Source organism: Bos taurus, chromosome 29, assembly GCF_002263795.3.
Source record: "Bos taurus isolate L1 Dominette 01449 registration number 42190680 breed Hereford chromosome 29, ARS-UCD2.0, whole genome shotgun sequence".
In the NCBI taxonomy this organism is placed as follows: Eukaryota; Metazoa; Chordata; class Mammalia; order Artiodactyla; family Bovidae; genus Bos; species Bos taurus.
This window is the reverse complement of record NC_037356.1, coordinates 18,180,826-18,197,189: the sequence shown is the minus strand read 5'-3', so window position 1 is coordinate 18,197,189 and position 16,364 is coordinate 18,180,826. Positions and strand designations below refer to the sequence as shown.

The following is a 16,364-nucleotide window of genomic DNA, read 5'->3' as shown; positions in this document are numbered from 1 at the left end:
TATGGTCTTATAATAAACTCAGAAAAAACTATTCATTTCATAAACACTACCCCTGCCCTCAAGAAACTTAAGAGGCTAGACTATGTGCAGAAAGTGTTGTGAATACAGGGCACATGCTGAAGTAAAAAGATGGAAATAGTTAACTTGAGAGACAGAGGAAGCAGAATAAATTTCACATGTGTATTTGGTCCTTAAAGATCAGATTAATGATGGGCAGGAGTACAGTGAGCAGGAAAGGAAAGGGAGAAGAATATTCAACTCAGATAGGAGGATGAAGAAAAGGCATTAAAGATGTGAAACAACCTTTCATACCTTCAGACTTGGCAGACTTGGGTGAATGATGGTAATATTCATGGTGAGAGATAATTCAAAATTAAAAGTAAATAAAGCAGCAACTCAATTTTTTCTTTGATAAACCCTCTTATAAAACTAATTTTCTTTATTCTTTTTTTTTTTTTTTTGAGATATAATTGACATGTTGTTGTTTAGTTGCTAAGTTGTGTCTGGCTCTTTTGTGACCCATGGACTATATATAGTGTGCCAGACCCCTCTGTCCATGGGATTTCTCAGGCAAGCATACTGAAGTGGGTAGCCATTTCCTTCTTCAGGGGATCTTCCTGACCCAGGGATTGGACCCAGGGATTGAACCTACAGCTCCTGCACTGCAGGTGGATTCTTTACCTCTGAAACCATTCAGAGAAGCCCATGATCGACATACACCATGTTAGTTTCAGGTGTACAACGTGATACAATATTTATATATATTGTGAAATGAGCAAAAGTTAACATAGTATAAATCACTACATTGTTATAACATTTATAATCACTACATTGTTATAAATTTTTTTCCTGCAGTAAGAACTTTTGAGATGTACTCTCAGCAAGTTGCAAACATATAAAACAGTATTATTAACTATAGTTACCATCCTAGACATTATATCTCCATGGTTTACTTTATAACTGGAATTTTATACCTTTTGACTACTTTCATCCATTTCACTTCTGGCATAAGACTACCTTTAAATAATTTTTTTTGTGATTACTGAAGACATACATAATTAGTACTGAAAGTGAAATGTGGAAAAATGTAAGACACAGAGAAAAATAAAAACCTATTAATCACACCATCCAGAAAATTATTAAGATAAAATTGTACAAATATAGAAAAAAAAAAGCACAGAGATAGGATAAATACAGAGTTAGGCAAATTAAGCAAGCTTAACAAAGTTCACTAAAAATATGAATCATTTCAGCATATACAGTATACTTGCCCATATAATAACTTAAAAAAAAAATCACTGCTTCATTGTCTATCTTTGCTGCTACACTGTGAGCTCCATAAGGCCAAGGATCTTATCTATTTTGCTCATTAATGTATCACGCATGTACAGTGCATCTGGCACACAGTACATAATCAACTGACAATTGTTGAAAGAATCTATAATCCTTTTTTTTTAAATGAGGCTCCAGCTTATTCTCTCAAGCAATAGATATTTCAAAAATTCTAAAATTAAAAGTAGAAAACACATTGATACCCTTTGTAATGGGATCTGCCACAAAAGTAAAAACAGAAAACAAAATAAAACGAAAAATACTCAGACACAGCATATTAAGACTATTAAAAAATATATATATATGACTATAACCACCAAGGATAGAGTCAAAGAAATTTTAAATCCAGGAACACACATAAATACCTTTCTTGAATACATGATTCATGTCAACATGTACTTTGGGTCTGAATTGTTCCAACTTTTCCACACTGTATGAGGCTGTACATCTCACCATAAAGTTATCAGAGATAATTTCAGTCCATTAACTTATAGACTAGAATTCATAGACTACTAACTTCAGTTGATAAAATCCCACAGGAAAAAAGTAAGTGTTTGAATGGTGATGGTAACTCAATCTCAGTTTTGCTACTTACTTCTTACTAGATTAGAAAATCCTTAAAAGAAGGGTACAGGACTTCCCTGGTGGTCCAGTGATTGGGAGTCCATCCGCCAACGCAGAGGACATGGGTTCAATCCCTGGTCCAGGAGGACTTCTCATGCGGTGGAGCAGCTGGGCTCGCGCACCCTAACTGCTGAGCTGGCACTCTAGAGCCCATGAGCTACAACAGCTGAGCCCACACTGGATGACTGAAGCCTGATACACCCAGAGCCTGCGCTCCACAAGAAGAGAAGCCACAATGAGAAGCCCGCGCATCAGCAGACCCTGCACACTACAACTAGAGAAAGCCCGCACACAGCAACAAAAACACAGTCAGCCAAAACTAAAATAAATAAACTTTTTAAAAAAGGAAAGGTTTAAGTTTTTTCTTTAAATAATCACCATAGGGAATTCCCTAGTCCAGTGGTTAGGACTCTGTGCTCTCATCAGCAAGTACTTGGGTTCAAACCCTGATCTGAAAGCTAAAATCCCACAAGCCGAGTGGCCAAAAATAAAGAGGGTATTTTTTAAAATAAATAATCACCATAATGATTACTGTAATTAAAATATAGCAAATATTCACTATACATATAAGCAAAAGACGTAGCTAATAAATGCTTCTCTTCTTTACTGAGAATTTAACAACAGATAAATTTCAAGGCAAACTTAGTAATTAAAACAACAAGAAAGTCAGTTTTCATTCAGTTCAGTTCAGTTCAGTCACTCAGTCGTATCTGACTCTTTACAACCCCATGAATCGCAGCACGTCAGGCCTCCCTGTCCATCACCATCTCCTGGACTTCACTCAAACTCACGTCCATCGAGTCAGTGATGCCATCCAGCCATCTCATCCTCTGTCGTCCCCTTCTCCTCCTGCCCCCAATCCCTCCCAGCATCAGAGTCTTTTCCAATGAGTGAACTCTTCCCATGAGGTGGCCAAAGTACTGGAGTTTCAGCTTCAGCATCATTCCTTCCAAAGAACACCCAGGGCTGATCTCCTTTAGAATGGACAGGTTGATCTCCTTGCAGTCCAAGGGACTCTCAAGAGTCTTCTCCAACACCACAGTTCAAAAGCATCAATTCTTCGGCACTCAGCCTTCTTCACAGTTCAACTTTCGCATCCATATATGACCACTGGAAAAACCATAGCCTTGACTAGACGGACCTTTGTTGGCAAAGTAATGTCTCTGCTTTTGAATATGCTATCTAGGTTGGTCATAACTTTCCTTCCAAGGAATAAGCGTCTTTTAATTTCATGGCTGCAGTCACCATTTGCAGTGATTTTGGAGCCCCAAAAATAAAGTCTGACACTGTTTCCACTGTTTCCCCATCTATTTGCCATGAAGTGATGGGACCAGATGCCATGATCTTCGTTTTCTGAATGTTGAGCTTTAAGCCAACTTTTTCACTCTCCTCTTTCACTCTCATCAAGAGGCTTTTTAGTTCCTCTTCACTTTCTGCCATAAGGGTGGTGTCATCTGCATATCTGAGGTTATTGATATTTCTCCCAGCAATCTTGATTCCAGCTTGTGCTTCTTCCAGATTCCTTCTTTCCCTAGTACCTCCAGTTCTGGGACAAGGTCAACAACCTTCCTCCAATCCTCTATAATTTTTGATTACCTCAACTCTATGATATAGATGAGGAAATGATGAGAAAGAAATACTTTTCTCTCTTTCCTTCTAATAAATGTGTAAAGAACATCTCTTCTTTCAAAGGTAGAAGAACTGAAACTGGACATTTCAACCAGATAAGGCTCTGGTTCCAGCAATGCTACCACCAACAATCTACCACTGTGGATCCATGCAACTCCTGGCACATGTACCTGGTAAGATCTTTTGCTCAAAGTAACAGATGGTGACTCCAGTTACAGTAAAGTTATCTTTCTAATTTATGAATGAACCTAAAAACTACTGTCACACAATTCAGTTATCACTAACAGAAGAGAATATATTAAGTTACAGTCACAACTCTAGTTAAAACAAAAAAAGTATATCCTTTTATAAATACTTGACATTTTGACCACAAGAGTTCAAAGTTCAAATCATTAAAAAACTCAAAACACAAATCAAACCTAAAATAGCTCTAAAAATTAAAATTTAAAAACCCCAACAAACCAAAAACCTAATGATCAACTTATTTAGTACTATACAATAACTCGGTCAACCATATCCATACACAGCTTAGTAGACTGTTATTAGATAAATATAATTTCTCAATCAGTACCCATACTAAGACTACCTTTAAAGGATGGAAAAGTATATTTTCCTCTTGAAGAAGAAAGTCCTCTGGAGAAGAGGGAATATACCGGGGAGCCTTGGATGTTGGTAATTCCACAAAGTCAATGTCAACTTTTAGTTATATTCATACGTCCTGATCAACCACCAGTCATCAAGAGGACGCTGGTGAAGTCCATACAGAGCACAGAATTGGGAAGGCTACATTAGACGCAGAACTGGGAGGGCTACAGTGTCAGTTGGCACACCCTTTTCCTATTCTAATTAATATCACTATGAAATCTAAATAAGATTCTAGCAAAAACTATATAAGCTTGGGCACTGAACAGCTGAATCAACCTCTTGAACCTTAGTTTCTACACTTGCCAAATGGGAATAACAGTACCAACCTCAGAGTGTAGCTGTGAGGAATAAGGAGATGTTTGCACACGGTAAATGCTCAGCAAGTAGTAGCTATTATTATATCCTTAAGACTAAAAAAGTAGTTTATAAAACCAACTTTGGGACTTCCCTGGTGGTCCAGCGGCTGAAATTCTGCACTCCCAATGTAAGGGGCCTGGGTTCGATCCCTGGTCAGGGAATTAGATCCCAAATGCCACTAAAAATCCCTCATGCCACAATGAAGAGTGAAGATTCTGTATGCCATGACTAAGACCCAGTGTGCCAAATAAATAAAGATTTTTTAAAATAAAGTAAAAAGTAATAATTGACACTGTAGGGGATAAAGGAAGCATTCGAAGCTGAAGCCATAATGTCAAAATAAGACTTATAAACAAAAACTTAAGGGAAAGTTCATAAAGTGCCTAAACAAGAACAACATACAGAAATGGTCTTTTCCAAAGATGTTATGGTATCAATATACCTACCACAATAAATGACTAGGTGAAAAATATTTAACTGGCAACTCAGAAGAGTACACTTTACAAACTTTTTAAGGTATAATTACACCAGGAAAAACCAAGTTTTATACAATAGGGTTCTTTCAACAGCACTAAGAACTGCCTTTTAAGAATATTAAAATGTATACAGAGCAAAACTCCTTTGATTATAACAAAGACTATCCCCCAAGAGCACAAAGGCTCAACATTATACTGTGCTTAAAGTCCTTTCTCACGACATGCTAAAAATTAATATTTTCAGTCCAAATGCACTTTTGTGTCTGTTACCTCATAAATACCTTTAATAAAATTTGTAGCACAACAGTATTTCAGGGATTCCCTGGGGTTCAGTGGTTAGAACTTGGCACTTTGACTACAGTGCCCAGGTTCAATCCCTGGTAGGGGAAATAGAATACACACAGAGTGTAGTAGGGCAAAAAAAAAAATAAAAATTATATATATATATATATATATATATATATATGTACTTGGTTTATGATAGGACTTTTGAAACATTTCATTTGATCCTCAGATATTACCTCCATTTCCTCAAGAAACCAGATCCACAGAAATTAAGTAATTTCCCCCACAAACTACATATTAATATTACACTATTCAAGAGGCTGATTCAGCTGTCCTGAGACAATCAGCAAAACATTTAGTTCAACTATATCCAATGTCTTTTAACTCTAGTACACCACAACTCCAAGACTCAGTTCAAACATTCTTAGTTGGAGCAGTATTATCAATTATTACAAGTAGGTTAACCATCACCAAAGGCCTGGAAGTCTCCTCCCTGCACAGCATTTCACCTGCAGAGACTTCATTTGCCAAGTATGTTGAACTGGGTAACACTGATTATTATTCTTAGATCAACTGATGACAAAATCTATTATCATAGTTGAAACTTTACCAACAATAATGCGTGGCTGAACCCACTGGTATATTCTTTTGGCGCGCATTATTTCTCATTTTTTACTTAGTCACCCACTGTTCAATACTAGCTAGAAAGTAACATGAAGTATTAGACTGACCCTGATATTTTTTTTCTTGTTTCTAACAAAAGCCAAATGCAGAGGCCAAAACACTTATTAGGAATGGAGAGTCAAGCAATCTTATATACCACCCAAAATACAGTGCCATGACATAAAGTTTATGCTTGCATTTCAACTTGGTTGAAATATCATATATTCCAAAAACAAGTTACCAGCAGTACCTTTCCTCAAATTCCCACATTTTTCTTATAGATACATTACCATCATTTCCCAAGATATCCTAAAAGTAACTAACAAGGCATATGTCCTTCAAAATGACTATTTCCATAAAAAATATAAATACAATTTGATAACCATCAAATTCTAACTACATTGGGGAGTTTAACTTTTCAAGAAATTCTGCAGGAAGTCTTTATATAATGTAACCTTTTATTTGCCGGAGCTTTTTAACGGTAGAGTAGATTTGGGCAGGTAAGGAGAGATATATGCCTGTACCATAATTGCTGTATTCATGTGAGTCTGGTAGCCATAACATAATTTACTCTCTAGGTTATATTTTGGACAACTTCACACTTGGGCTCTTTCTAGCAATGTACATATATTCTACTAACAGAAACTTCATTCCCATGGAGAATTGAAAACACCCTGATTTCTTGAAAAGGAAATAGCTATCTGTTTCGCACAATACCTAGTCCACACTGTGGCCACCTAGTACGGACAAAAAGGGGAAAAAAGGACCTATTTGGACAACGTTTCTTCTTCAGCCAAGGGCTGTTCCCAGATAAAGGCAATGCTCAGAGTACCATAACAACAAAAAACCTTTCTCTGAAAAAGAGAGGAAAGATCGGGAATAAACAGGGACTGAGTGTACGCGCTCAGTGAGGGCTGGAGGCAGCAGGCGCGGCGCGGAGATGCTCCAGCGAAAAGAACCACCAGCAGCAAGCAGCAGCAGGAAGTTTCAATGGGGCCGGGCAGAGCATGCGCCCTGCACCCGCGCGGTGGCCTTATGTGGAAGGAGCACCACTTGCGAACACCAATAATAGACCGGCGGCACCAGAGAGAGAAACATGAGCAACAAGCACCTTCTTCAACTGTTTCCCCCTCCGTCTGAGCCCCTCCTCCATCCTACATACTAAACACCCCACCCTACCCTTCAAATGGGAGGGCGACTTCTTCCCCTAAGCCTTACTGCCAGGATGAAGGGGGAAGGGACTGGAAAAGTGGAGAGATGCTTTTCTATTATTTGGGGGAGGGGGGGAGCAGGGAGGAGGAGAAAAACTATGGGGGAGGAGAAATTAACCCTCTGCCCACCAAAGCGGAGAAGCAAAACCGACTTCACCACCACCCACCCCCCAAAGTGAGAATGGAAGAGGACCCCCTTCCTATGAAGGAGCAGCAAACCTCCCGACTCCCGAAGAAGGAGTTTTGGGGGTTAAACCGACCCTGGAGGGGAAGGGAAAGGAGACCGGAGCCGACTCTCTCTCGGGGGAGTTCCCACTAGAGGGAGGGAGAGATGAAGTGTCCTCTGGCCCCCGCCCACCCAGGTGGAGGGAGAGAAAGGGGCGCCCGGAGAAGACGAGCCCAGCCTCCCCCGAGATAGTAGGGAGGATGGTGGGAGGAGGGGAGGGAGCGAGGGAGGGGTAGAGGAGAAAAGCGCAAAGCTGGCCGGAACCTGCGCTCCCCTTCCTCCGCCAACGAGAACGAGAAGGGGTAAGGGACCTGGCCCCCACCGCGGGGTAGCAGCCCCCGGTGCGGCCGATCAGCACAATGACCCCCCCTCATCCCCCGCGCCCAGACCTAGACCACGACGCCCCCACCTCTGCCGGGCGCCGGGCGGAGTTGGCCCTACGGGGCCTCCGCCCCGCCTCCCCACTGCCCGAGACCCCCGGGGGCTGGGCGGAGGAGACGGGCCGCGCGGAACTGCGCCTCAGCGGGAGGACAGAGCCGCGGAGGCCCGGGGTGTCTGTGGGGAGCAGAGAGAAGGAGCAAGCCAGGGCCGCTTCCCGCCGGGCGTTCGGGCCCCCTCGCTTACCTTCTCCGTTGCCGACGTCCGGCGGCGGAGCTTGCAGCACCCGCTCGAGCTCCGGGAACGGCAACTCAGGCAGGTCGAGCAGCGGCCCGTAGCGCTCCAAGAAAGAGCAGACTACGGCGAAGTTGGGACACGAACCCGGGCAGCCCGGAGGAGCCATCGCCGCCGCCGCTGCCGCCGCCGCCGCCATTTTGAACTGGAGGATGGAGGAGGAGGAGGCGATGGGGGTGGTGAGGGGAGTTGGGGTGCCGAGGAACAGCAGGGCAACCTTACAGACGACAGGAGGCGCTAGCAAGTGGGCGCCCCTGCGGATCCGGGCGTCTCAGGCACGGCGCCGCGATCCCACAATACAACGGCGTCTCAGAGCAGTCGAGAACCCAGTCAGACGGAGGAAAGAGAGGCGCTCCGTGCCTTTCACTTTCCGCCCTCTTCCCGCTCCTCCCACTTCGGGCTTGCCACTGCCTCGTGTGACAGGGGGAATGAAAACAAGGGCTGCGGAGCAGGGAGGCGGGGCTGGAAGCTCGGGAGGCGGGACTTTTGGGGGCAAAGACCAATAGACTTGAAGGGGGCGGGGCTTCGCTTGAAGACTGGCCGAAACATTCTTTTCCGGGCGGGGCGAGTCAGGGGGGAGAGCGTCTAGCGGAGATCGCCTGAGCAAAGGTGAGAGGTAAAGCACGGAGCGGTTTGAGATCTCCGCTCCTCGGAAGGTGTCGGGTAAGTTTGGGGGGGGGTCACTCCTGGAACTGAAACTGGCCACCAGATAGATGGTCAGGGAAGTTGAGGAGAGTGAATAAGAAGGAGAAAAAGAGCAGAATAGAAAAAAAAAAAAAGCTATTCTGAGGAAAAATTGGAGAGGGGAAAAGTAGAGAGGTGCCCTGAGTTGGGGATTGGGATGGATCCTTTGTAATGAAGGAGTCTCTGTGAAGTTTGCTGAGGTACAAGTACTGCACCTGCTTGAAAGCAGTGTCTGAGAACTGGGGGACGAGGGCCTGATGGAACGAAACTCTGCCGAGATCTCCAGTCTGAGGAGTTGGGGCCGTGTTAGGAAATCCGGGGTTTGAAGGGACCAGGCTCTTCTCAGGGAGCAAAGTTTGAGAGGATTGGGCCCTCCTGAGTTTGCCAGGGTGGGAGGGCGAGGGGCCCTGTTAAGGACTGAGATCTTAGGGACCAATCTCTGTAGCGGAACCAAGATCGAGGGTGGACTAGGACTGCCCTGAGCGCACACCTGGTAGGAAATTTGTTGCAAGGGCAAAAGTTTGTTAGAAGACAGAGTTCTGCTTCGTTGGGAGAAGTAGTGAGCACTCTCCCACAAAGAATCTCAGAAAAACCATCAGTAATGCAAAGCAGAATATGTAGCTTGGGATATAATGTGCATTATTATGGTTAAGAGTCTGGACTTGGAGTTCAGCAAGACTTGAGTCCTAAGAAAACCGCTTCACGACATTGGGAAGACTTTTTCATTTCTTTGAAAGTCTGAAGGTGGGGGGGCGGTGATGATAGTACCTACATCATAAGATTTTACTGTATAATTCACAATAAATTGATTAGCACAATGCCCTGGCACATTGTGAGTAAAAGTTGCTCAGTCGTGTCCGACTCTTTGCGACCCCATGGACTATACAGTCGAGGGAATTCTCAAGGCCAGAATACTGGAGTGGGTAGCCATGTCCTTCTCCAGGGGATCTTCCAACCCAGGGATCCAACCGGGGTCTCCTGCATTGCAGACAGGTTCTTTACCAACTGAGCTACCAGGGAAGCCCCTGGCACATTGTAAATACTTTAAAAATTAGTTGCTACTATTGAAGAAAATCCCTAAAATTTAGATTGTATTCAATTGTTTGTAATTGATAGTTTACTACTTTGAGCCAAAAATTTCAGTGTGCATTTAAAATTTATATAGTATCTACTTAATAAAATAATTTCAAAATATAATATAAATCACAGGACAATTTATAATTAAAAGAAAATAAATATATGGCATAACTCAATGGACATGAGTTTGAGCACATTCCAGGAGATAGTGAAGGACAGGGAGGCCTGGCCTGATGTAGTCATGGGGGTCACAAAGAGTCAGACATGACTGAGCAACTGAACAACAAAAGAAATATATAGGCAAATAATTATATTGGGAACAGAGAAAATGATTACCATCTTAAAAATTAAATTTTGTTCCACATTTCTAGGTAAAAAAGGGAAAAACCATAATGTTCTATGTCAGACTATTAACCAAGGAAAGAATTCTCATTTATCAAGAGAAAAATATTCTATATTGTAAGAGGAATTTATTAACTAGAATACTGATTCTTAATCCTGAATAATATATAAACCCTTTTTAAAGGAAAAAAATGTTCTTTTAAAATTTACAAATACTCTTGAGAATTCCAGTTTAAGAAGTACTGATTAAATAAAGTCTACACAACAATGTGATTGTACTTCATGCCATTGAACTATGTGCCTAAAAATGGCTAAAATGGTTAAGTTTTATGGTATATATATTTTGCCACAATAAAAAAGTTTTTAAAAAAAGAAAAGTCTCATTTTAAGAATATTTCTTGGTGATGAATTATACTAGCAAAAGAGAAGTTTTAATTTAATATGTGGTAAAATGTTATAAGCAACACCATAATGAAACAACTAAACTAAAACAAATATTGTACAACACAGGGAATACAGCCAGTAATTTATAGTGAATTTAAATGTAGTATAACTGTTAAAAATTGTGAATCACTGTGCTGTGTACCTGAAACATTTAAAACTATACATCAACTATACCTCAATTAAAAAAAAACAAAAACTAAAATATATTGGTAGAACTCTCAAACTCCCAAGAGATACTCTAGACTTGGGCTCCTGAACTCATCAGTTTTGCAAAGATACAAAAATCTTCATAAGATCATAACTTAATTGACTTTAAATGAAAGGCAGGTACACAATAGTAAATAAAATTGTATCTTTATGAATGAATTTTGATGGGGAAAAAACCTTCAAACCAAAAGAAAGACTTAATTATTTAATAACACTACCCCTGCCTCTTTCTATTTCTTCACTTTCAGCTTTTTCAGCACCTCACCTGCTCTCTCTAGGGATTGTAAAAATAACTTTCAAAAAAAAAAACAGCTTTATATAATTTTTTCTTTTCTCAATGCTAACACTGTTACGCAAGGTGGGGGAGGGTGCCTGATAAATAAGGTTAGAGTTTCTGCCTTTTCTAATCAAGACTGGCATTAGAACAAAGTCCTTGGGCATCAAAAGTTATGTCCACCCAAAAGATAAGAGATGTTTCATTACAAAGCAAGGTTTAGGTCAGATGTTCACTAAGTCTATTCTTAGAAAAAAACAAATAATAAATACCCATAATACTACATCTCTTCTTTCCTTGGGCCAAAATAATTTGTGGGTTACGGGAAAAAAAAAAAAACCTTAGTTTTTCATTCAGAATTAATGACTAGTTTATTCAAAATACCAAAAAGAAACAATAAATGCTCTTTAGAAAAATGGGTAAGTAAATTGTGATATAGTCTTTCAACAGACTACTGCGTCTGAGCAGTGATACACACTGATACCTATTATAACATTCATGAATCCCAGAAACATTTTGAGTGAAAGAAGAAAGACACAAAAGAGTAGGTACTTACAATTTCATCAACATGAAGGTCTAATATGTGGGAATAACAATTAAAAGCTACTTTTGATCTTAGAAGAGGATTGATTAGAAGGGTGCAGAAGGGAAATTTCAAGGTACATTCGGTATCACGTTTGGCAAGTTTATACATTTGTGAAAATCTTTGAACTCAATAATATCTGCACTTAATTGAATATAATTATGCTTTAATTTTAAAATTTAATAACTTAGCCTTCAATTTTCTCAAATTGCATTGATAAGAATCTGCCTTGTAACAGAATAATTTACACATATTTCTGTCTCCCCAACATACTATCTTTGCATTTGTTGCACAATTTTTTTTAACAGATATTATAAGCCTGGCAAATGTTATTGAGGTGAATTGGATTTGATCATGGAGCCAGTTTGGGAATTCCCATGAACAAATTTACTTAGTGGAAGTCACTTAGTCATGTCCGACTCTTTGCAACCTTATAGGCTATACATACAGTCCATGGAATTCTCCAGGCCAGAATACTGGAGTGGGTAGCCTTTCCCTTCTCCAGGGGATCTTTACTTAGGTTTGTTAAAACTCACTTTTAAAACAATACTTTTAGAAGTATGTGTTATATGTAATGAAAAAGCCAGTGTCAACAGATGTAAGAATCTTATGTTCTTCAAAATAGTTTCTTAGGAAAATATATGAAAATAAGAAGTAATATAAACAAGATTTAACCCAGCCATTTTCTGATTCTTTCTCTTAATGATAACTGACTTCTCTGTTGCATAGAATTCTGTTCGTTGAAGAATCACTTTTGGAAATGTCTTACCATCTTTTTTCTTAACAGTTAGCATCTATCCTTATTTCTTAAAAGCATGGCTGAAATTGATGAATTATTTCTCAGATGAAATAATTATTTTTACCGAAAGAGAAGTTATGTTGGCTTTTTTGTAGAAATATGTACTGCTAACTGCTAAGTCGCTTCAGTCGTGTCCAACTCTGTGCGACCCCATAGACGGCAGCCCATCAGGCTCCCCCGTACCTGGGATTCTCCAGGCAAGGACACTGGAGTGGGTTGCCATTTCCTTCTCCATAGAAATATGTAAGTTGGTTCTAATATTAATATGGAAGTGCAAAGAACCCAGAACATCCTAAACAGTGTTTTAAATGATCAATAGAGTTGAAAGTTTCACCCTTCCTGGTTTCAAAAAAAAGAGAAAATTTTATAATGAATTGCACATCTTCTCTCTCTAGTGTAATATTAACTGTTCATCAAGAATCATGTTTTATAAACTTATGTCTTCCTCCCATAGAACCAAAAACAATGTTTATGTCCTTTGTTATATAATACATTAAAAAATGGATAAGTAGTTACTAATATTAGGTAGAAATATCACTTGTTATTGTCTTTATTTGGAGATTAAATACAATTTAAGGACAGGTATATAGGTACCAAATTACCAAGGGGTAGACATGGTTAGCACTTCCCTGGTGGCTCAGACATTAAAGCATCTGCCTACAATCTGGGAGACCTGGGTTCAATCCCCGGGTCGGGAAGATCTCCTGGAGAAGGAAATGGCAACCCACTCCAGCATTCTTGCCTGGAAAATCCCATGGACGAAGGAGCCTGATAGGCTACAGTCCATGGGGTTGCAAAGAGTCGGATACGACAGTGACTTCACACTCACACTCAGACATGGTTAATTTTATATGTCAGCCTGGCTGGGCTATAGTAGTCAGTTAATCCGATCAAACACTAATCTAGGTGCTGCTATGAGTGAAAAGCAAAGAAGAAAAGGAAAGATATAAGCATCTGAATGCAGAGTTCCAAAGAATAGCAAGAAGAGATAAGAAAGCCTTCCTCAGTGATCAATGATCAATGCAAAGAAATAGAGGAAAACAACAGAATGGGAAAGACTAGAGATCTCTTCAGGAAAATTAGAGATACCAAGGGAACATTTCATGCAAAAATGGGCACAATAAAGGATAGAAATGGTATGGACCTAACAGAGGCAGAAGATATTAAGAACAGGTGGCAAGAATACACAGAAGAACTGTACAAAAAAGATCTTAACGACCCAGATAATCACGATGGTGTGATCACTCACCTAGAGCCAGACATCCTGGAATGTGAAGTCAAGTGGGCCTTAGAAAGCATCACTACGAACAAAGCTAGTGGAGGTGATGGAATTCCAGTTGAGCTATTTCAAATCCTAAAAGATGATGCTGTGAAAGTGCTGCATTCAATATGCCAGCAAATTGGGAAAACTCAGCAGTGGCCACAGGACTGGAAAAGGTCAGTTTTCATTCCAGTCCCAAAGAAAGGTAATGCCAAAGAATGCTCAAACTACCGCACAATTGCACTCATCACACACACTAGTAAAGTAATGCTCAAAATTCTCCAAGCCAGGCTTCAGCAATACGTGAACCGTGAACTTCGAGATGTTCAAGCTGGTTTTAGAAAAGGCAGAGGAACCAGAGATCAAATTGCCAACATCTGCTGGATCATCGAAAAAGCAAGAGAGTTCCAGAAAAACATCTATTTCTGCTTTATTGACTATGCCAAAGCCTTTGACTGTGTGGATCACAATTAACTGTGGACAGTTCTGAAAGAAATGGGAATACCAGACCACCTGACCTGCCTCTTGAGAAACCTATATGCAGGTCAGGAAGCAACAGTTAGAACTGGACATGGAACAACAGACTGGTTCCAAATAGGAAAAGGACTACGTCAAGGCTGTATATTGTATGCAGAGTACATCATGAGAAATGCTGGGCTAGAAGAAGAACAAGCTGGAATCAAGATTGCCGGGAGAAATATCAATAACCTCAGATATGCAGATGACACCACCCTTATAGCAGAAAGTGAAGAGGAACTAAAAAGCCTCTTGATGAAAGTGAGAGAGTGAAAAAGTTGGCTTAAAGCTCATCATTCAGAAAACTAAGATCATGGCATCTGGTCCCATCACTTGATGGGAAATAGATGGGGAAACAGTGGAAACAGTGTCAGACTTTATTTTGGGGGCTCCCAGATCACTGCAGATGGTGATTGCAGCCATGGAATTAAAAAACGCTTACTCCTTGGAAGGAAAGTTATGACCAACCTGGATAGCATATTCAAAAGCAGAGACATTACTTTGCCAACAAAGGCCCGTCTAGTCAAGGCTATGGTTTTTCCAGTGGTCATGTATGGATGTGAAAGTTGGACTGTGAAGAAAGCTGAGCGCCTAAGAATTGATGCTTTTGAACTGTGGTGTTGGAGAAGACTCTTGAGAGTCCCTTGGACTGAAAGGACATCCAACCAGTCCATTTTAAAGGAGATCAGTCCTGGGTGTTCTTTAGAAGGACTGATGCTAAAGCTGAAACTCCAGTACTTTGGCCACCTCATGCGAAGAGTTGACTCACTGAAAAAGACTGATGCTGGGAGGGTTTGGGGGCAGGAGGAGAAGGGGATGACAGAGGATGAGATGGCTGGATGGCATCACCAACTCAATGGACAAGAGTTTGGGTGAACTCCAGGAGTTGGTGATAGACAGGGAGGCCTGGCATGCTGCAATTCATGGGGTCGCAAAGAGTTGGACACGACTGGGTGACTGAACTGAACTGAACCGATGAAGGTGTTTTGTGGCCTAGTCAACATTTACAATTAATTGACTTTTAAATAAAGAAGATGATCCTCAGTACTTTTGGAAGCCCTCATTCAATTAATTGAAAGACCTTAAAAGGAAAAGTGAGGTTTCCTTGAGGAAGAAGTAACACGTCAATACTGCAGTGACAATTTCTGCCTAAGAGTCAGCGATCTGCCAGCCTGCCCCCACAATTGTATAAGCCACTTCTGTGAAATAAATCTGTTAATATATATGGTCTACTGGTTCTGTTTCTCTGGAGAACCCCAAGTGATACAAGCCCCTTTTAGTTACTGTACTTATCAATGCTAGATGATTCTTTTTTGAAATGTCTCTTTATTGAGAAATTCTATATTCACTGAGTCATTGTCATCATAATTTTTAAAACATTATATTAGTTTTTAAGTATAGTGATTCAGTGTTTTCACAAATTATACTCCACTAACAGTTATTACAAGACAATGGCTATAATTCCCTGTGCTATAGAAAGTCTGAATTGGGATTCTTCCCCTACACCATTGTTCTTAGTTTATTTGTTTCTGTGTAGTCACTAGCCTAAACTAAATCTGGAATTCTGTCTCCCATGGAATGTGTAGCCACTGAAATCTATATTAAGGGCTTTTCTTTCTTTTTTTCTTGTTTTGTTTTCTTTTTTTTTTTTCTTCTTTGTTTTTCTTTTGGTCATGCCGTGAGGCTTGTGGGAACTCTGTGGCGAGGGAGAACCTTGGGCCCCAGCAGTGAAAGCGCCAAGCCCTAACTCCTGGACCACCAGGGAATTCCCCTTGTTTTCATTTTTAAGTTTGGCTTCCTAGGGGTCTCCTCTGCGCCTGTATAGCATAGTGTCCAGCCAAAGATTAATCAAAGATTGTGTTCAAACATCTCAAGCCAATAGGAGTTACCCTCTCTACTGATCCGATCCGTATGTGCTGGGGAGTACATTCAGTGTTCAGGCCGTTTTCATTTCCTTCCTGGTTCTCATATTCTTCTGAGTCCTCCAGAGCCCCATTACCTTTTCACTTTGTATGTTCTATAGGCTCCATTAGCCCAGACATTTCCATGATTTAGGC

The 16,364-nt window shown here is 40.6% G+C and overlaps 2 protein-coding genes across 8 annotated transcripts in view; one reads left to right on the top strand and one right to left on the bottom strand.

Annotated features, from left to right (window-relative positions):
• RSF1 (remodeling and spacing factor 1) overlaps positions 1-8,529 on the bottom strand; it is a 148,931-nt gene extending 140,402 nt beyond the window's left edge. For all 3 annotated transcript variants that reach the window (XM_010820856.4, XM_005226727.5, XM_002699063.6), the window contains exon 1: positions 8,073-8,529. In XM_010820856.4, coding sequence (XP_010819158.1) covers positions 8,073-8,259 — 187 coding nt within the window. In that variant the 5' untranslated portion in view covers positions 8,260-8,529. The remainder of the gene's footprint in view (positions 1-8,072) is intronic.
• Positions 7,661-16,364, top strand: part of AAMDC (adipogenesis associated Mth938 domain containing) — a 34,626-nt gene continuing 25,922 nt past the window's right edge. For 2 of the 5 annotated variants that reach the window (XM_005226708.5, XM_059882967.1), the window contains exon 1: positions 8,671-8,729. The gene's annotated coding sequence lies outside the window, so the exon portion shown is untranslated. Of the gene's footprint in view, positions 7,751-8,670; positions 8,784-16,364 lie in introns of those variants that run through there. The other 3 variants (XM_010820833.4, XM_010820831.4, NM_001037473.2) reach the window with 3 other exon arrangements.